The 22,055-nt window shown below is 39.7% G+C and overlaps 1 protein-coding gene across 2 annotated transcripts; it reads left to right on the top strand.

Annotated features, from left to right (window-relative positions):
- Nucleotides 1-7,866: 7,866 nt before the first annotated feature.
- Nucleotides 7,867-21,739, top strand: LOC121873470. 2 transcript variants are annotated; one of them, XM_042377053.1, is made up of 4 exons: nucleotides 7,867-7,994; nucleotides 14,791-14,892; nucleotides 21,057-21,180; nucleotides 21,561-21,739. In XM_042377053.1, the coding sequence occupies exons 1-4, from the start codon at nucleotides 7,929-7,931 to the stop codon at nucleotides 21,644-21,646; spliced, it is 378 nt and encodes a 125-aa protein (XP_042232987.1). In that variant the 5' UTR covers nucleotides 7,867-7,928; the 3' UTR covers nucleotides 21,647-21,739. The 2 variants fall into 2 exon arrangements, with proteins under 2 accessions (XP_042232987.1, XP_042232988.1); XM_042377054.1 differs by lacking the exons at nucleotides 21,057-21,180; nucleotides 21,561-21,739 and adding an exon at nucleotides 20,685-21,050.
- The last annotated feature ends 316 nt before the right edge of the window (nucleotides 21,740-22,055 follow it).

The raw sequence follows: 22,055 nt of genomic DNA, 5'->3' as shown, positions 1-22,055 counted from the left end.
TGTAGGTAAGAAAGTCAGGAGTTACCCCGGGAATTTGGATGGGGCCCATCGGGTGTCGGGCATTGAGGTCCCCCACAAGGAGGGTGGGGATGGAGGTGATATGTTGTGGTAGGACAGGTACAGTAGAGGTGGAAGGAGGCACATAGGCATTGACAATATTGAGGGACATACCTTTTAGTATGATTGTGATGGCATGTACGTCGGTAGTTTCGGCTTCAAACGGATGTCGAGAGGTTGGTAGGGGATGTAGAGAGGTTGGTAAGAGATGTAGAAAGGTTGGAAGGGGACGTTGAGAGGTTGGTAGGGGACATCCTTCTTGGCGTAGATACGTAGTCCACGTGCATGTCCTCATGGTGACCCATTGGTGCGGAGAACTGGAGAGGATGGGCCCCAGGTGCCGGCATGCCGGTGGGGGGACTGTAAGCCGGGGATGGTGTCTTTGGGTCCAATAGGGGGCCCTGGTAGAAACAGCTCAGAGACATGAGCAGGCGCGGCTTGCGGTGGGTGGACATAATGAGGCACTACGTGTTGTGGTGGTGGGGCGGGATGTGGCACGGGGCAGTAGGACACACCGGGGCAGGTTTGGTAGGTGCCACGCCAGCAGTGATGCCAGGCGGCGGTGGAGTTTGCCATGAGCATGAGGGGCACATGGGGGGTCTACCAGCTTGTGTCAAACCAGAAAAGGGGGGTGACTGGGTAGCAGCTGGAGGCAGGGGTAGTCGGTGTAGGTCGGAGATGCGGTACAGAGTGTATCAAAGAGTTTTTCAACACGGTTGGTAAGTTCCTGGAAGAGGGATATGATCTGTGTCGTGTCACCGAAGGGGGGTTGTGGGGAGGCATCGGTGGCAGCACAAGGCCTGACAGCATCAGAGTAGAGATGGGGAGGATGCCCAGTAGTAGAGGAGTTAGGAGACGGCCGGAACTGCTGTGTTGCAGCCAGGTGAGGCCAGGCAGGGGCAGGTATTGTTGAAGAAGGCGTTGCTGGAGACAGAGGGGAAGCAGAGGGAGGCGGGGTTGACACAGCCTTCGGGCAGGCTTTTCTCCTGGGACAGGCGGACATTTGGGGCATTGCCATAAGTCAGCATTGTGCCAGCCACCACAATTACAACAAGGGTCAACAACATAGCTCACACCACCCCCATTGAGGTAGTCTTTGATTTTCTTGGCACAGATGGTGTGATGGTTATTTGAACAGAAGCGACATCTGGGACGATCACGTCGGCAGCAGGCGGTGAATGTGTGACCCCAATGGGAGCAGCTGACACAAAAAGCAGGCCCAGGATGATATGGTTCTGCATACAGTGGAGGGAGGACTGGGTGAGCCTCAACAGTGGCTGGACATTCCCTCCCCTTCCATTTAACTTTGACAGCAGCTTGTGGGGTCTTCCCCTGGTAGTGTCGACGTATACGGAGTATATGTGGATTTACGTCACAAGCATCTTCGACTTCAGCGTGAAGGGGGAATTGTGTAACTAGGATGTGGCAACATTCCGCTGCGTCAGCAGGTGGCGGCATGAGGACAGCCCCGTCAAACCCAGCAGTACTAAGTGTTTCGTAGACCTCAGGAGTCTGACACTTGATAAAGTTACAGTTCTTACCTTTAGGAATTGAATGGTGAGACCGTGTTGTCTCCAATACTTTGCTGTCCAATTAAACCATTCCTCGACGGTTTTCAGTGAGTCCTTGGGGAAGTGCAGATTCAGCTTACTTGGTTGGTTTGCAGAGGGGCTGGTGGCACTTTGCCTTTTCCGATGATCAAGAATTGAATGATTACCTAACCTCAAGCGAGAGACAATGTGACGAATGACACATGACATGCCCATACGATTACAGTACTCTTGGTGTTGAAATAGACAAGAGGTCATAGCTCAAGGTTGAAGAAGTTAAAAGTCTAAAAAACTGTGAGGGCAAATTCTTTTTCGGAGTGAGACTTGTAAACTCTTGGAACAATCTGCCAGAGTGTTGCGATGGCACCAAACGTGAGTGAGCTCTTTCAAGATGGCCTTGATCAACACTGACGAAGGTACAGATACTGTGCATTCAGGAGCCAGTACATGCCCAGTACTTGCCAACAGCGTGTAACAGAGAAGTGACCGACTGACAGAGAGGATAAAAAGGTAAAAAGTAAAGTCTTGGAAAAGTGCAATGTTGAAGGCCGGAATCTTGTCCAAGAAAAATGACTGGAAAAACCAAGTGGCATTAGTTACTGTGATAATGGTGCAAGTCGACAGTGATAATGGTGTTAGAAAATACTGTAAAATAGTAACCCAGGTGCTAGCTAACAGTGGTGGTGGTGTAAGAAGATAGTGGTGTTGCTGCTAGCCAATAATGAAAGTGACAAGAAAATAGTAAGGATGATGCTAGCCATCAGTGGAAGTGATGCAAGAAAAACAGTGATGGTGGTGCTATCCTCCAGTGTAAGTATTGTTGGTACAGTTGCGGAAATGTGTCCCTACACCCCCTGTGGTAACCCGTGTCTCCAATTTAAGCGACCAACCTATTATGACTTATAGCCAACCTATCCGCTCATCATACCCGTCTTTACATGACCAATACTCATTCATTCATAATGATACTACTACTACTGGGACGTGCCTTTTGGAGACACTGGTTACCACGGGGTGTAGGAACACACTTCCACAAATGTACAATGGTAACGCATACTAATACTGTACTGGATAATAAAATTCATAAAGTACAGTAACAACTGCCCGAACTGCTAGTAAGCTGATAATTGGTGAAGTGATAAACCATAAAATATTGATACTGTAGTGGTGTTAGCCAACAGTGAAAATTATGTAATAAAATAGTGGTAGTGGTACAGGTACTATAGTCAGCAGTGAAAATGGCGCAAGGAATGTAAATTATTGTTGCTACTGTTTCATTGCTAACACTATCTAACAGTGTTGGCTATATTTGCCTGCAATGATGGTGATGCTAGCCAACAGTGATTGTGATGTTAGCCTAGCCAACGGTGGTGCTAGCCAACGGTGATGGTGATGCAAGCCAACAGTGATGGTGATGCTAGCCAACAGTGAAAGTGGTGTTTGCCTACAGTGATGGTGGTGTTAGCCTACAGTGATGGTGGTGCTAGCCTACAGTGATAGTTGTGCTAATCAACAGCTATGGTGATGTTAACCAGCAGTGATGGTGGTGCTAACCACTAGTGATGGTTATGTTAGCCTACAGTGAAAGTGGTGTTAGCCAACAGCGATGATGGTGTTAGCCTACAGTGATAGTTGTGTAACCAACAGTGATGATGATGATGTTCAATTTCAATGATGGTTGTGCTAGCCAACAGTGATGGTGGTGCTAGCCAAAAGCAATGGTGATATTAGCCAACAGTGAATACTTTTACCTTTTTACTTTTATCCCTTTTGCTACTGATTGGCTCATTAGCTGCTTGGGCGGTCGGTCACATTTATTTTCCACACTGTTGCCAAGTACTGGGCATGAACTGTCTCCTGAATATATAGGAACCTGCTCCAGTGTTGGTCAAGTCTGGTCTTGAATGAGCTCCCACTCGGTGCTGTCACAATGCTGGCAGATTGTTCCAAGAGCTCATTATTCTCATTCCGAAAAAGTTTGCCCTCACTGTTTTTTGGACTTGTAGCTTCTTTAACCTTGAGCTGTGACCCCTTGTGGGGCAGGCATCCTCCATCTCCAGGTATTTACATTTGACCAAGTAGTGCCCTCTGAGGTGTTTATACACTTCGATTAGGTCGCCCCTTGCCTTTCTGCAGTATATGAGTAAGCTAGGAAGTTGCAGGCGTTCTAATATCTCTGGGTAACTGAGGTTCCGTAGAGCAGGCACCAGTCTGGCAGCCCTCCTTTGGATATTTTCAATCAATTGACAATCTCTAGCGTACCCTGGGGACCAGATGGGGAAGCACCTCACACTTGAAGATTGTGATGAGCGATGGATCATCCAGATATCTAAATGACCTTCTTATAAGACCTACTAGATTAGTTGCCTAATTCACCTTATTCTGCAATGGCTCAAGAACTTAATTTCCTTGTTGACATACACACCAAGGTCTTTTTCACATACGGTCTCAATTAATGCAGTTTCTTAGTTCTGTTGGGACACGTGATACACCTCCTTACTGTTGATGCAACCCAGGTGCATCCTCTTGCTGATCTCAGTGATGGTAGTGTTGACCCCACAATGATAGAGGTACTAGCCTACAGTGATGATGGTGTTAACCAACAGTGGCGATAATGCTAGTCTATTTAGGACTGGTTGGTCAAATTTTGTGATTTCATCTCGATGTAGTGTAGCGGTCTGGGAGCTATCCCAGTGTGAGCATCACAATGCTAATAATAATGATAATGATAAATGGTTTATTGAACAAGTTCTGCAGCCCAAAGGCTGAAAATATACATTGGACATAAATGACTTATTACATACATTGGTGGTTTAACAAAAGCCTTCATTAGAGAAAGGTGCAGGAACATACAGTGAACAAACAGATTAATGTTTACAGCGGAGGTCACGTAGATCATGTGAGCTGAGGTGTTGAACAGCAGACATGTAGTGTAGTAACTCCCTCACAGATGGCGTTATGAGGGGCATCACGTGGAGTAGTAGTTCCCTCACAGGTGGTGTTATGAAGGGCTTGACGTGGTGTAGTAATTCCCTCACAGATGGTGTTATGAGGGGCCTGATGATGTAGTAATTCCCTCACAGATGGTGTTATGAGGGGCCTGATGTGGTGTAGTAATTCCCTCACAGATGGTGTTTGAGGGGCCTGATGTGGTGTAATAATTCCCTCACAGATGGTGTTATAAGGGGCATCACATGGCGTAGTAATTCCCTCACGGATGGTGTTATGAGGAACCTCACATGATGCTGTAGCAACTCATTCACTACGGGGTGTCATCGCATCATGGGGACACCACGTGGTCTGTTGTCACAGCAGATTGTCTTTGATAATGTGATAGGACTTTTAACCACATAGACATAATTTGTAAAGAGGTTAGTAACATATATAGAGTGACTTTTTTTTCGATACACGATAAATTAATGGTTTGGAGAATGTATCACGTTGAAAGATGCTTGAGGGTACAAAGGATGTAAGACATGCAAAAGGGTCATTATGTTTGCACTGGGATGGGATTTTCAAGATCAGAAAATGTAAAACAATTCTGCATTGGCGTCACAGGAAAAATAATGAAGTAGATTAACAACTGGCAACAAAGAGTGGTCATAAAGAATTAAGTACAGTACTGTACATAAAAAATGGACAAATCTTTTCAGTAGAGAACCGAAAGGAACTACAGATATTCTTCAATCTTCCTAGTTTATTCCATTAACAAAATAGTCAAGAAAAGTGTTTCTATAGAAGTTGTGGAGCTCCTAAGTGGCAGGTTCTTGATGTAAACACTTCTTGGCCTTTTCTGTATTTATTGTTTGTACCTTATATACATAGGTAATGTCTGAGAGAATTATGGAGTGAATTCTCTCCAGGAAAGTACTGTGAGCAACACTTGAAGGCAACTCTCAGTTGAGTGAGTTCCCTGTCCAGAAATGGTGTGTTGTCTCACTCACCTTGGGATGCTAGGAGCTGGTCCCTCCTTTGGATGTTTTCAATCAACTGACAGTCTCTAGCATATCTCACAAACCGTATGGGGTGATGGTACTCCAAACAGGGAAGCATCTCACTTGGAAAGTGCCCTTCTTATAAGAACTGGATTGATTTAGTTCATTTCAGAATCAAAATAAAAAGCCAGTTTTTGTCCTGATGAGACATGTGATATTGCCTCCTTACTGTTGGTATGATCTAGATACATCCTTTTGCATTTTGTGGTATTGAATCTCAACAACCATTCCTTTTACCACTCCTGAAACTGATAAAGATCTTCCTGTAGTGTTTCACAGTCAGATTGCTTCTTAATTTCCCTGAAAAGCTAGCAATGTCTGCAAATCTTTGTACTGTATCGAGAAGTGTATACCGGGTAGCTTCTGGCATATCAGGTGCATAACAAACAATAAACCCAGTACAGTACACTGCTATGTGGTACCCTTCTTGCCATGGGTTCATATGACAATTTTGTGCCATTAATCACAACACACTGCTTGTAGTCATGAAGAAAGTCTGTGATCCATGTTCCATTCCCTTCCAGCTTAATTTTCACCATATTGTACCTTTGTGGGCTTTAAATTTTTGTTGTCATAGCACCACAAATAAATTAACTGGGTTTATGCCTTCTGTCTCTTTCAATGTTTTGAACTTTTTTGTGAGATCCACCCTCTTGTGACTTCTCTGAAGAGATGTCAGTCATAAAGTACTCAGTCTACTTGGATAGATAATTGAGAAGTTATACTGTACTGTAGCTATAAATAATCTTAGTCACTCTGCATTGTACCTTTTCTAGGGATGTTTTGTGTTTCTGGAGGTATGGTCTCCATGTCTGTATATAGTACTTCAGTTGGGGATATACAAGAGACTTAGTTATGAAGGGGCATTTTTGTAATACATTGTTATTTGTATTTAAAGTATGACTTATAATTCCTAAATTGCCGTATGATTAACTTCTTTCACTGTTGCTCCCACTTGTTGCATTGTCTCCAGTGATTGGTCTAACACAATGCTGAGATCTTTGGCTTATTAGCAGTTTTAAGGAAGTGTATTCACAGAATATAATAAATGTGGTTTGTTTGTCCCACTGTTATTTGATCACCCATGACCACTGCACTGGCTAATCTTTTTTGCCTGGACTGATTGACTACGCCTTCCATGTATATTTTTGTGTCCTCCACAAATTGGATGCAGAATATGGGTTGATATATTTTCATCAATGTCATCAATTTAGATTACAGGAACGTTTTCCTCTTCAAAAGTACCACCCAGTGATATCAGCCCTCTGGGGGTCTAGGGTGTTCCTGAGCTCCAGTAAACACCCTAAAAAAAAATTTATTTCCAAATCAGGTGTTCAGCGGCCCATCAGGCCCGCCGTGGTAACTCCGCCTACGCTCTGACGTTACCATGGTTTCCATGGCTTTCGTTCTGGCTTGCAAGTATTGAACAGAATGATTATGCGGCCCGCGCTCGTCATTCTTTCAGTTATCCGGCCCACTGTGAAAAAAGTTTGGTGACCCCTGCTCTAAATCAAGAGTAAGGGAAATTTATTTTTATCTTAAACGTCTGAGTAAGCAGCGGCATATCCTATTTTATATACTTCCCCCCTCCCCTCATAAGGTTGCCAACTGCAGTACATGCAACTATGGAAAAACTAACTTGCCAGTGACATAATAAAAATAAACTTAAAGAAGTTCAATTTTTATAGTTTCATTTCCATATATAAAATTTGGTGCCATGAAAATGTGGGAGGCCCTGTTCGGTCGCTCACTCTGAACAGTCCTATATCTGGCACTGTACCACTCCATTTATGACCATATTTTCTTGCCTGTCTTAGAGCCATTGCTTCATCCACTTCAATATTTTGCCTGTGATGTCACATACTTGGATCTCAGAGTTTATCCATGCATGCAGAGCTTTGTCAAGTGCCTTAGAAAATCCATGCTCAGCACATCCACTGGTAAACCTTGATCTTCTTTATCTGTTACCATTTAAGGGAAAGTAAGTTTGTCAGACAAGGTTTTCTCTCTATGAAACCAGGTTATGATGCAATGATAGACTGTTTGGGTAGGTGTTGGATGATTGCTTCCTTCAAAATTTTCCCAGAGTTGGCATGTACTGTACTGTATTGTATGAGATTTTAGGCTGATCAACCTGTAGTTTTCTGCTGCACTTTTTCTGCTCTTGTATATTGCGGTGACATAAACCAATTTCCGGTGCCTAGGTACTAGGTGCTGTGTGTGTGCATGAATATGCACACATACATTGTTTGGCACAATAATTATGGTATATGTTTATTGTGTTGCAGATTGCAGAGCTCAGAGAGATCGAGATAACATCCGTCGGATGGAGGTGGTGTCGGGGGGAAACATCACACTCACCTGCTCTGCTCAGCCAGGTCACCTGCGTGCTGTGAGTTGACCACCACAGTACACTGTACTGTACATGAAGACTATGAACTGTATTGTGATTCCATCATTGTTTCTGTTATGAACAAATGAATCATATTGTAAAGCTATACATTACAGTACCGGGTATTATAAAAATAACTTGTTACAATAAGAGAAACAATTATTGGATTATGGCCGAAAAGATGATCAAAAGGAGGAACTGTAGAGTATTTCTTCAATACTGTATGATGAATTATGTAAGTTTTAGTTTTAGTTTTAGTGGACTAATGCATGAAAGTGTGAGAAATAATACCATTGTTCCAGTTATGAGTGGTGTAAAATTAACTTGAGTTGTACAAAAATTTCTTATTTTTTTACAGTTTGAAGTAGAAGAATATAAAAAAAATCTAATTTTTGCTACAGTTAACTTTTATTGTGATTTGTAGTCCTACAGGCCTTTGGTTCATGGCCCTTACTCCATAGGCTGTTTCAAACTTGGGACTGCATATGAAAGTTCTGATCATATTGTTTTGACTACTTAACAACCCCCTAGTTTTATAGAATGAGTCATCTGAAATTAAATTCTAAAACGAGAAGAGTTGTACGGTTGTACCTGTATCAAAACAGTCAGGAGTGAATGATGTGCGCATACGGCTCAATAAGTTTTGCTAAGCAGACAGTTTACTGAAATCGTACTGCTACCACTAATCCCTCCCTGGCTGCTGTACTGTATTTGCTTACTCATTTCTTTTTCCTCAGAGAATGAGTGTGAAAACCATATATGAATAGACCACATGAATCGACCAAACCTAACCAATGATGAAATGATCTTTGGTTGCTTTTGATAACTTAAATTCAGATGGTTCATGTGGCCTGTAAGGAAAAGTGGATGAGATAAACTGCTCATATCCCCAGACAAGTGACCTTTGTTGCTTATTGACACAATAAGTCTCCTCTTCCAAATCTCATCATCATCATCAATGTTTTACAGCCATTATCCATGCCCACATGGGTTAGCTGTAATTACCTAATGGCAGTTCTCTGTGCTGCATGGTCCCTTGTAGACTCTTGCCAGATTCCTAACTCTAATGTCAAGTCTTATGACCTCTCCCCAGGCCATTCTTGGCCTACTTCTGGCTCTCCTCCACATTTAGGCTCCTGCACCTCTTGACCCAATTAGTCTCATCATTCTCTCCACATGCCCAAACCATCTCATCCTGCCTCCACACAACTTCGCCAATATTCTCACCACTCAGCCATCCTCTTAGCTCTGAACAAGACCTTTTGCTTTTTAGTGTTGCATTGCACAACTGTTATGCCATTATTATTTCAGCTCACTAAAGTCTACTTACGTCATCCTCTTTAACTGCCCATGTTTCACTGTGTGCTATACAGTATAACATTACACTTCTCACACCAGCAACATACATTCTTCCTTTCAATGAGAGGGAAGGTCCTCTTGCCACCAATACAGGCAGCACTCCCTAAACTTCATCCATTTATTTCTGACTCTTGTGACTGAGCAGGCTCTAGGACTCCCACAGGCACTGTCATGTCACCAAGGTAACTGAACTCATTGACACAGTCCAGGGACCCCAATGTTTAGCTTCTCCAGCCTTGTTGTGGGCACATGGTTACCTGCACCTACAGGGCACTTAATAGTCAGCAACATACAGTAGTCTCCCATCTACTCCACTGCACCACTTGTGTACCCACCATCAACACTCATTGCTCATTAATGAATTAGTACTGCCAAAACCTTTCTTACAAACCAAGCCCAGTCCCAGGGGAGGATCTAAGGGACATATGCCCCCTGTAGGCACAGAGAAATGTGTCCTTGTAGTCCTGAAACATGGGTTCATATATAGGAGCCTGACAGTTTTATTTTACAGTTTACATAGCTTAGATGCCCAGGTATGTTGACAATGAGCTGAAGTTCTCGGGTCATTGCAAGAAGAAGGTAAATCAGGCAAATAATTTATTGGGTTTTATAAGAAGGTCGTTCAGATATCTTCAAGAGTGAAGTGCTTCCATCTAGACCCCCTAGAGATTGACACTCGCCCCACAAGGGGTCACAGCTCAAGATTGAAGAAGCCGCAGGTCCAGAAAACTGTGAGGGCAAACTTTTTCGGAATGAGAGTTGAGAACTCTTGGAACAATCTACCAGAAAGTGTTGTGACGGCACTGAGTGTGAGCTCTTTCAAGACCAGACTTGACCAACACTGGAGCAGGTTCAGATACATTCAGGAGCTGGTGCATGCCCAGTACTTGCCAACAATGCGTAATAGAGACGTGACTGATCGCCCAAGCGACTAACGAGCCGATCAGTGGTGAAGAGGATACAAGTAAAAGTAAAGTGTATCATTGAAGATAGACAGTATCATTTACTGAATATCCTCAACTCAAATATGCACTTGCAAGGAACTGCACATTTAGTGGGGTAGGGGACATGTCAGCTTTAACACGTGTGGAATATGATGGATACCCTGATAGAAGTGTGCATTCTGTCCCAGTATTTTTCAGGTACAGGTATCCCCCTATTTATGATGGGAATAGGTTCTTGATAAACCTATTGCTGGGTGAAATATTGTAGATTGGGATCATTATGACATGGGGTTCAATGGGATACGTTCCCAGCCAGTCCAACACCCACATGTAGTACCGAAGAAAAAATCCTGCACTAATAATATACTGTACATAAAACAATTAAATAACACTCACCACATCATTAAGAACACTGCTCACTTCAGTCACAAAAACAGAGCGAACGAGGAAAGCATGAAAACAATGATAGCGGCCGGCACTTTACAGTCTAAAAGAAACACAGTAAAAATCACTTAACAGTCGCCAAAACAGAGTGCATATGTACCGGTAAATGTGTTGCAGTCAACATGTGCACCTCCACATGACCGCCTGGTGCACACAGTACCATGCTAAGTTCCATGATCGTGTAACTCGACGATTATCAGTCAATATCGGTGTTGTTACAGTTCTTATCATTTTTTTTTTACCTTACAGTGATAGGACATCACTAACATTCATATGTACTCATTTTTGGTGACTGTGAAGTGATTTTTGTTATGTTCTTGTGACTGTAATGTGCTTTGGCCAGACGATGCCCATTATTCATGAGGACTGGTTACAGCATCAATAGAGGGGGTGGTCTTAGTACAGCGCTATTGTTAAAGTGGAATATCATAAATAGGAAGATACCTGTACAGAAATACCTTACTATTCTCCAATCCTGCTGAACCGCAATTGATATTTTAACACCCCTATTTGATATTCACCAAAAAAAAAAAATGACAATACCCTACAGTAATATTTCAAACTGCGCGGACTAGCCGCAGCTCTCATATTCTGCTGTAAGGTCCCCTTTACACGAGCGTTTTTTTCTGCGTGTGAAGTCCCGCACAGTTTAGAAATGAATAAAGTTCAATGGGACCGTTTACACGGGGCACACGTGGGAGGCACTCGCCCCACTCCTGTAAATGTACAGTACTTCAAAACTGCAGCGTGAAAAAAAATTGCACCCAGTGTTCTAAAATTCTTTGTATGGCTATGGTAAATACTAGTTTAAATTTTTACATTCATGTACTCTACACTTGGTAACAGAAGTACTGGTACAGTATTCTTGAAATTCTTGTGCTAAACAAAATGACGCCATGAACGAAGGTTTTTGATAGACACATGAGGCATACTGTTATTCACCAATTATATTGCAACAAATTAATTTTCTATTTCTAATGAAGTAACTAAATTAGGCCTACCATAATAGGTAGAATGTCTCACAATTATGCGTACCAACCTTAGTGTGCCAACACGATTGTTCAGTTCATAATTTATCAGCCCCCCCTTCTTGATATATACAGTACTTTTTTTACCGAGTGCATACTAATGTTGTACACACACACATTCACACACATTCTCCCACTCACTCACTCGGTGTTCTTTTATAATATTTTTATGGTATTGAAGTTATTTTATTACATTACAGTATATGGAGTGTACCAGTGTATCGAAAAATAAGTTGCTATAAGATAAGAAATATGCAGAGTAGTGTTGTGTGTGTGAAGTGAACGTATGTATAGACTTGGCAAGTTAGATTGTCCCTGTGTCTGAGACTACATCCCCCTAGCTCTTACCTTACCAGGCCAAGCTTTGTTATTGTTATTTTCCAATTTATATTTTCGGGTAGATATGTATCTCCGTTATCCGGAACAATTGGTGCAGAGCACTTCCAGGAATGAGATATTTCCGGGTAACGAGACAACTCTCTCAAAGCCGGAAAAAATCCCTCATCCCTGGAGTTTTCTGGATAACGGGACAAATTTTCTCGGAAGTTCCAGAAATTACCCGTTACTGTACGTCATCTCTCGAACCCGGAAAAATATCCCTCATCCCCGGAATTTTCCGGGTAACGGAAAATTTTTCTCAGAATTTCCAGAAAATGCGCCTGATTTTCATTTCTCAAACCCGGGAAAGAAATATCCCCATCCCTTGAATTTTCTGGATATTGGGAAAATTTTCTCTAAATTTTCCGGAAAATGTGCCCCTCGGAAAATCGTTCCCAAAGCCAGAATTTTCAGCAAAATTACGGCTTCTGGGGACGATTTTCAGAGAAAATTTCAATTCCGGCTATCAGAGTTGTGTGGTTTGAGGGATTCCAGCTAATGGAGATATTACTGTACTGTACTTAATTAATTATTTTATTTTATTTTATTTTTTTATTTATTCCTCACATTTACTGGTACTCCTGTACTACTGTATACAGTACACACTCCCCTGGTCCCTAATAGCCTCTGATAATGGGGGATGTATATTGAAAATATAAAGTTGGCGGCTAGGAATGCACCCCTTCTCTCCTCCTTTACATTAATTCTTATGGGGAAAATTGCCCCCAATATTTGCAAAATTGTTATTCACAATGTCTTTTAGTAATACATCCTTTGATAGCTGGGGTATTCTTGTACAATAATCACCTTAATGCCCGTGACTGCTTGAAGGCTACATATTTAATATGTGCTCTCAGAGTTCTAGGCAAAAGTTAGTTGATTTTTGTATAATTCTTTGGGCTGCTTGACATGATGCTTTTGAGTAATTTGGTGACCTTTATATAGCTGTTGTCGAAACTATGCAAAATATTGCAGAAGATGGAGAATCGTGGAACTTGGGAATCAATTTCTAAAGGAAAATCATCGTTTCTTGCAATTATGCTATTTTAATATCTGATGCCATTTACTGTTTGTCACAATAGCCTTCATTACATAGTCTCTCGGTGTAAGCCTTCAAAGATTCACAATTGATATCTATACTGTATAGTGTCATCTGTGCTATCAAATTGTTGTGGTGACATTGGTCAAGTTGGTGATGCAGTACTGTACTTGGTAGGTACACAGAAGCTGTTGTCGTAGCTGAAATAATCAATGCCCCTAAACCAGCACTACCTCATATAAACAGAAGGCAAATTAATAGATACAACATACCAGCAGTTTTCCCCAAAGAATATGTCCATCACACCATCACAATTCCTTTTGTTGACCACTGCTCTGTGAACTCAAAACACGTTTCTTGTCAGCTCAACAACATGCTTTTCTGTGAATGATTCAGAATGTTGAAAAAAGGTTCTGAAATAGTTACAAAGAGTTGGTGGTCAGTGATATTCCATCACCAGAATGTCTTGAAATAAAATTGGAGTGCTGGCAGCAGGAATGGAATGCTTGGGAGTCTGACCTACCCAACTCCCTGACAATTATTCCTGCAAACCTCGCCTTTATTTTATCCAAACATATATACAGTACTGTACCTGTATTACAGTATGCTCCAAGTCAATGCAACCTTACCAGTCACTTCACGTCAATGCAAGCATTCCTTCAGTTGCTGAGGAATCCCAAAAGTAACCTGCGCTCTACAATGAAACAAGACAAATTAAATGGTCTTGCTTGTTGAATGTTTATAGAAACATAAATAAAGTGATCGCTAACTTTGCTCAAGCTTATCCAAGGTGGATAAAATTAATAGCTATTTTTGATGATAAAACTGTCAGCAAGTACAGTATATGATTGCTTCATATTAGCTATGTAAATTAATCCTAGATAAAGATTATTGCATTGCTTTGATTTTGTGTAAAATTTGGTAACTACGGGAATCTCGACTTATTGTGTTAAATATTGTAGTGTACTGTACAAGTATTGTGGTTACATTGACTTACTGCATTAAGTTTTAATTATTTGATTTATTTGTTATTGTGTTTTGGAGTATTATTGTAATGATGAGTTTGCAACATGTACAGCATTAATATATTCCTTAATTATTATTAAAAGAACAGCTCGTTTTTTCTGTACTGTATTAAAGTATTATCCTATCCTATTAAACATTAATTAAAAGTTAATGTATACAGTATACTTACTGGATGGTATAACATGGCATTTTTCCACTTTCCACCACGGTTACCTCATCCATACCTTTTATCAATACTTGTGTTTTTGCTACATTCACTCTCAGCCCCTTTGACTTTATTCCATCCTTCCATTTCTTAAATTTCTCCATTGCCTCTTCAATACTATCTGTTATCATCATTAAGTCAACAGCATGCTTCTATTCCTAATTGGAGCATATAAAACCATGTCGTTTGCCATGTTGTTATTACAGTAGTACAGTATTTACGTATATCTTTGCATTATGTGGCAAATAAGCTGGCAGACTTAAAGGGAGGCATGAGTTGACAAGCTGTGAAAGAGGAATTTACTCACATATGTCCTATTCTTGCATTATATATTTTTAATGCATTTGTATTTCTTATTTATTAATATTTTCAGTATCGATGGGTGTACATACGCACTGGAACAAAACGACCACAGGTGCTCAGCTCTGGACGTCGACTAGTGGTTGGAGAGCCAAGAATTGCTCTAGATTCAAAGGTAGATTAGAGAGTTGGGGGGAAGAGTTTCCTTTATCTATTTAGTTAAGAATGTCTTACAGTATCATAAACTTGACAAGTGACTAAAGTTGATTTGAATATTTCTTGGCATTAAATGATGTGAATGGTTTTGACTTGCAGTTAAATATTGTAACGAAGTGTAATACCTCTCCATTTAACACCATTTTACTGTACAAAATTTCCTACTAACACAATTTGTTTTACAACAGTTGAGAGCTAGTCCCAGAGAAGCCAGCTGCTTAATGTCACATGTGGTATTCCTCCGGGGGCAGTATATGTAACAGTGTTTATCCCATTAAATCTCTCATTCCTTCATAATCACGAGTGAAAACACATACTGTTAGGGAGAGCAGTTTCTCTACAACCATGAGAAAATCAGTTTTGTTAGAAGTGAAATTGAACATTACTAAAAGATTAGAAGAGGGACATCATGCACACTCTTGACTTCAATGAAAATATGCAGAATAAATTCATGTTAATGCAGACAAAATAAAGTCTAGCTCTAAGAATGCTACTCCATTAACTGCAATGAAAGTTAGTTATTCATGGTTATTGATTATGGAATTGATGGAAAAGGTGATAAAGTCGTTGCTTGAACACCAAACACAACCAAACGTTCTTTTTGTTAAGTTTACAAGTACAGTACAGTACTGTACTGTACTGCAATGCAGAATTTAGCTTTACGTCTGTTTAGTTTTTGTTGTACAGGTCCGCAATTCTGAAAACCGAAAAAAATTTTGTGGAGCATCACTCGTGTGCACGACATAAACATCTTGACTGAGTTGGGTTTCTTTAATCACTAATGTTTCAGAAAAATCGTTTTCCATCAGAGCCTAGAAAACCCAAAAAGTTTTGAAAAAGTTTTAAAAATACAGGTGATATACAATAAAAACGTAACATTATACGAAAATTTACCTTCCATAAAATTTAAAGAAAGAGCACTCCAAATTAAAACCGACAAAAATGACGAGAGACCTACGTACAAAGACAAAATCAGGAATAAAAATGTAAAATAAAAATATACATGGGGTATTACCTTAATTTAGATGAGCTTTAGTGCAAAAAACACAACAATTCACGGGAAGCCATATCACAAATGCATGGCTTTACTTTATACTGATGCAAGGCTTTATATATATATATATATATATATATATATATATATATATATATATATATACTGTATATATATATATATATATATATATATATATATATATATATATATATATATATATATATATATATATATATATATATATATATATATATATATATATATATATATATATATATATATATATATATATATATATATATATATATATATACATATATACATATATATTATTGTTGTTAACCCTCACTTACGCTGTTAACTGAGGGTCCTGCTGTAAAGTGAGAAACGCCAGAAAGTGAATAACATAACATAAGGGATTAACATCAAAATGGAGTCCTATTTATCCCTCAAACTCCACTTTTTGACGACACACAACTATGTTGTAGTAAAAATATTATCTTAACTTTATGATGGTATGCACACACAATTAATAATTAAGATAAATATCAATAATATTAGGTTCTTTAACACTTACATTAGTAGAAAAAATGGCTGGGCACACGGGGATGGGCGGTTGGTTCCTAGGCAGAGGGCAGATTATTGGCCCTCACCTGTGTCACTTGTATCACTATCCACCACAGAGGCTTGCAGGGCCTCTTTGTCAAACTCCCCAAAGTCCATATAAGTCCATATCCTCACCATAATTATCACTATCACTGACTTGGGCCGGCTGTGGTGGGTGGCGGGTGAAGAACTGGTAATGTTTTGATGACTGGCGATTCTTAGGCAAACCACATGTTCACAAGAGCCATACTAAATATGGCGGAAGGTTTGATCTGAAAATGTATGCTCACAGCCGCTCACAGAAGGGGTTAATGACCGCTGAATGTGTATATATATATATATATATATATATATATATATATATATATATATATATATATATATATATATATATATATATATATATATATATATATATATATATATATATATATATATATATATATATATATATATATATATATATATATATATATACAGTGGTCCCTCGGTTAACGACACAATTCATTCCAGAAGGTCGCTCGTTAACCGAAACCATCGTTTCAATGGGATTTTGGGTAATTGGTTCCAGCTCACCGAAAACTACATACAAAGTAAAAAACAAATGCAGTAAAGTACCCTTACTTTGAGGTGTGTATGTAGAAGGCTCCTGGTTGTTGATGATGATGATGGGAATTAGAAGTGGGGGTGGAGGAGAAGGGAGAAGAGAAGGAAGTGGGGATGGAAGAGAAATCACCCCATGCTTGATGCTGTCATTTTGCCCATAAAATTTTATGTTCAGTAGGTGTAATTCAAGATTATTTTCTTTAAATCAACACTGCACTGCACTATATATTGGCAATATGTTAAATAAATTTCAGAATGACCAATAATTGTACTGTAAAAACGTAAAAATACTATGTGTTCAAGAGACCCACAAGCAATATGTTTCCTCCACTGAACAAAGATAAAAACTGAGGCCTTGGTGGGTGAGTGAAGTGGCTCATTGGCGCACCAAAAACTAGTTCCCTGTATACAGCAATTATGTTAAATAAGTGTTAAAATGACTAAAAATTTAATATAAAACTTGGAAAATTATTGAATAGTACAAGCTTCTTGATATTTACTCCAAATTTAACGAATGTAAGCCCTAGAATCGATTTCTGTATTGGCGGACTAATCTTCCAGCTGGTGAGCAAGCCAAAGCACGTCGAAACATTTTCGTAAGAATTTCGTCAAACGAATTTTTGTTCGTTAACCGAAATGAAGATTCTTATGGAAGGTAATTCGTTAACCAAAATTTTTTAATCCGAGGCATTCGTTAACCAAGGGATCACTGTATATATATATATATATATATATATATATATATATATATATATATATATATATATATATATATATATATATATATATAATTGTATATATATATATATATATATATATATATGTATGTATGTGCTGTATGTATGTAGGTAGGTAGGTAGGTGGGTGGGTGGGTGGGTGGATGGATGGATAGATGGATAGATAGATAGATAGATAGATAGAGTTAACCCTCACTTTACGCGGTCCCGCATTCCGCGTTTCCACGTTTACGCGGTGCCCTGCCGGAACCCAGGATGCTCATATTCCGCGGTGCGTGTACCCCTTTACGTGGAGAGCGGCTGGCGAGCCGCGCCATTTTTGGATCCAAACCTCCCGCCATGTTGTGTAAGCTGCGCGAACATGGTGCGCACAAGGTCGCCCAGTCATCAAAACATTACCAGTTCTTCACCCGCCACCCACCACAGCCGGCCCAAGTCAGTGATAGTGATAATTATGGTGAGGATATGGACTTGTATGGACTTTGGGGAGTTTGACAAAGAGGCCCTGCATGCCTCTGTGGTGGATAGTGATACAATTGATACAAGTGACACAGGTGAGGGCCAATAATCTGCCCTCTGCCTCGGAACCAACCGCCCATCCCCGTGTGCCCAGCCATTTTTTCTACTAATGTAAGTGTTAAAAAACCTAATATTATTGATATTTCTCTTAATTATTAATTGTGTGTGCATACCATCATAAAGTTAAGATAATATTCTTACTACAACATAGTTGTGTGTCGTCAAAAAGTGGAGTTTGGGGATCGGCCCTGACTCCATTTCAATTAATCCCATATGTTATGTTATTCACTTTACGCGGGACCCTCCGGGTTACATTAACCGCGTAAAGTTAGGGTTAACTGTATATATATATATATATATATATATATATATATATATATATATATATATATATATATATATATATATATATATATATATATATATATATATATATATATATATATATATACACACACACACACATATATACAGTCATGCGCCGTTTAACGTCCAACCGAAGAACGTCCGATCGCATAAACGTCCGTGGCCCATGAAAAAAATGGAAATAAAACCCTCATACAACCACCAACACTTCCTTCACACCAACACCCACACCTCCCTCAAACCAACACCCACACCTCCCTCACACCACCACTAACACCTCCCTCACACCAACACCCACACCTCCCTCACACCAACACCACCTTCACACCACCACCGACACCTCCCTCACACCACCACCGACACCTCCCTCACACCACCACCAACACCTCCCTCACACCAACAGTCACCCCATCCTCAAATCCCCACCAACACCTACTTCACACCAAGTCAGCCAGGGTTTTTATCTTATATAATACAATATCTCAGACTAAATTTAGGAGAATATAATTTGCATTGCTGGAGTCCTTGCAAGACAGCGAGTAATTTGAATATAAACGTCATATATTTTGCACAAGAGATAAAAATTTTTGCTTTCTGTAATAAAATTCTTAAATTAGATCTAAAATTTGTATGTCGAATGCAAATTATAGCTTGTTTATATTCAAATTGGTCGCTGTCTTGTGAGAATTCCAGCAATTTTTATTACATTCTCCCAGGTCATTTCACTGGCATTTGAAAATGAGAGAAGCTTAGTAGGACTGTTAAATAAACACACAGAGACCTTCGGCTCAAACTGTCAAACATATCACCTCAACCCCCTCCTCCCTCCCCCTAAACATAGGAGAATATAATTTGCATTTCTGGAATCCTTGCAAGACAGCGAATAATTTGAATATAAACGTCATATATTTTGCTCGAGATAAAAATTGTAGTACATTAGTGCACAGTACTGTAGTACATTTTATAATATAAAGTTTTTCAACTGTATTTTTGGGTAGATTTACATAAATTTCTAAATTTATTTTCATCCATTTGCATGCACACACTATACTAAAAGAAACGTAAAAGAAATAAATGACCTTAGTGCAAAGCTGGAGTGTACATGTACTAAATTGATTATGGTACTAAAATTGTTACGTCTCGTGCAAATTATAGCTTATTTTTATTCAAATTATTCATTATCTTGCAAGAATCCCAGCAATGTAAATTATATTCACCCAGGTCATTTCACTGGCTTTTTATAAGAGAGAAGCTTCCCGGTAGTCACTTATGGACTGATAAATAAATACACGTTAGACCTTGAGCGCCAACTGTCAAACATACCACCTCGCCTCCCGCTCCCCTCCCCCCCACGCTCCCTCCCTCCCTCCTCCTCCTCCCTCCTCCTCCCCCCTCCTCCCCCTCCCTCCCTCCCCAAAATTAGCATTGCTGGAATCCTTGTAAGACAGCGAATAATTTGAATATAAACGTCATATATTTTGCACAAGAGATAAAAATTTATCACCTGTATCACATTACAGTAGTGATTTAAGAGTAAGAGTGTATATGTACGTATATAGTATTCCACATATGTGTAAGTACACTATAAATACAAAGTTTATGTGATGATCGGACAACGTCCATTTCGGTTAACATCACATTTCCAAGAACGTATCTAGGACGTTAACCGGCGCATGACTGTGTGTGTGTGTGTGTGTGTGTGTGTGTGTGTGTGCGTGCGTGCGTGCGTGCGTGCGTGCGTGCGTGCGTGCGTGCGTGCGTGTTACAGTAACACAATTGTTCTTAAGAAATTTAAATATGGGAATAGCACCCAATGTTGAAAGGATCGGATGATTAGGAAATTATTGAATTGGAATCTTTTCCCTTTTTTTTTTAGTTTTTCATTCCATCATAATTTCTCCACCATGTTATTTTTCACAGTTTAGCAGGATGCTGCATAATCTCCACTTTACATCTCCGTGCTACCATGAGATAAAGATTACATCAGCATCTACAGTTGTTTACATCTGCATTGAAATTGCAATATGTATACTGTATATGGTTCATTTGATAGCACTCAGGACTCCTACTACAGTACTGGTTCAATCCTGTGTCAGGTAAAGTTGGTTAGTGGGGCATAATTGTACTGTACCAAGGTGTTGTGCCGAGTTGACCACCAGCTGTCTTGATGTCTTGGGCTAAGACATAAGTAGACTTTCTAACCTTAAGTTTATCACCCCACAAATGTTACAACATATTATTACAATGATTTTCGAATATTGTAAGGTATTAATTGTATTTATGCTTTCTCAGGCAGAAGATGAGAAGGTTAAGCTAAAACTGACACTCACAGACATTCGACCATATGAATCCGGAATCTTCATGTGCTGGAGACAAGGATTAAAGCCTGACCCCCAAATTTTACTTACTGTACTAGGTGAGAGATGGAATCAGATTCCAAAAGAAAATTAGGTTTTACATTTTTTTTGTTATCACGTTTATGCAGTCAAGTTATTACTGTATATGGTGCTTTAATAAGATGCATGTTTGTCAGAATTACTTATTTTTGATGAGGCAGTACATCCCCATATTTAACAATATCCCATTTTTTATGATCTTACCAATTTTGTCTGTTTTTGTAGATATTTTGTTGCTGATTAGTCCCCCAACCTAACAATGGATTCTAGGGGAAATAAGCTTATAATGACTTACTTGGGTCATCATTACTCATATCAAATTTATGTTTACCAATGCTTGTATACCTGTGCTGTCTGTGTATATTGTTTGTATAAGTATACCTGTATTGTTTATGTACAGGAACACCCCGGTTTACGAAAGGGTTAGAGACCGAAGTACCAGCTCGTAGGTCGGTTGGTTGGAACCTAACAGCTAATTCCCCGTAGGAACAGTGTAATTATGGGGAGTTAGGTTTCGAGCTGTCTCACAAAATCCCCAATTTTGCTGAAATTTCACCTACAATAAAGATGTACACACAACTGTGACTTTGATAATTACTTTACCTTGGATCCTGTTGTTGTGCTGATTGGCCATGGTGATTGTTGGAGTGGAGTGGAGTGGGAGATGGCCAGTTACATTGGGAAGGATGGAATTGGGGAAATAGTTACTCCATCTTCACAACCTCAGAATGCTGGGCTTACTTATTATAGTAGACTGTATTGGACCAACTTCCTTCACAAGTTCGATAATTTTAACATTGTCTTTGAGAATCATTCCAATTGTTGACCAGTTGAGCCCAAAGGAATCACAGATCTGCATTGGAGTTTCTCACTTCTTTGCTTACTTTTGTTGCAG

Source organism: Homarus americanus, unplaced genomic scaffold (assembly GCF_018991925.1).
Source record: "Homarus americanus isolate GMGI-L3 unplaced genomic scaffold, GMGI_Hamer_2.0 scaffold1606, whole genome shotgun sequence".
Lineage (NCBI taxonomy): Eukaryota > Metazoa > Arthropoda > Malacostraca > Decapoda > Nephropidae > Homarus > Homarus americanus.
This window is presented reverse-complemented; position numbering and strand designations above follow the sequence as displayed.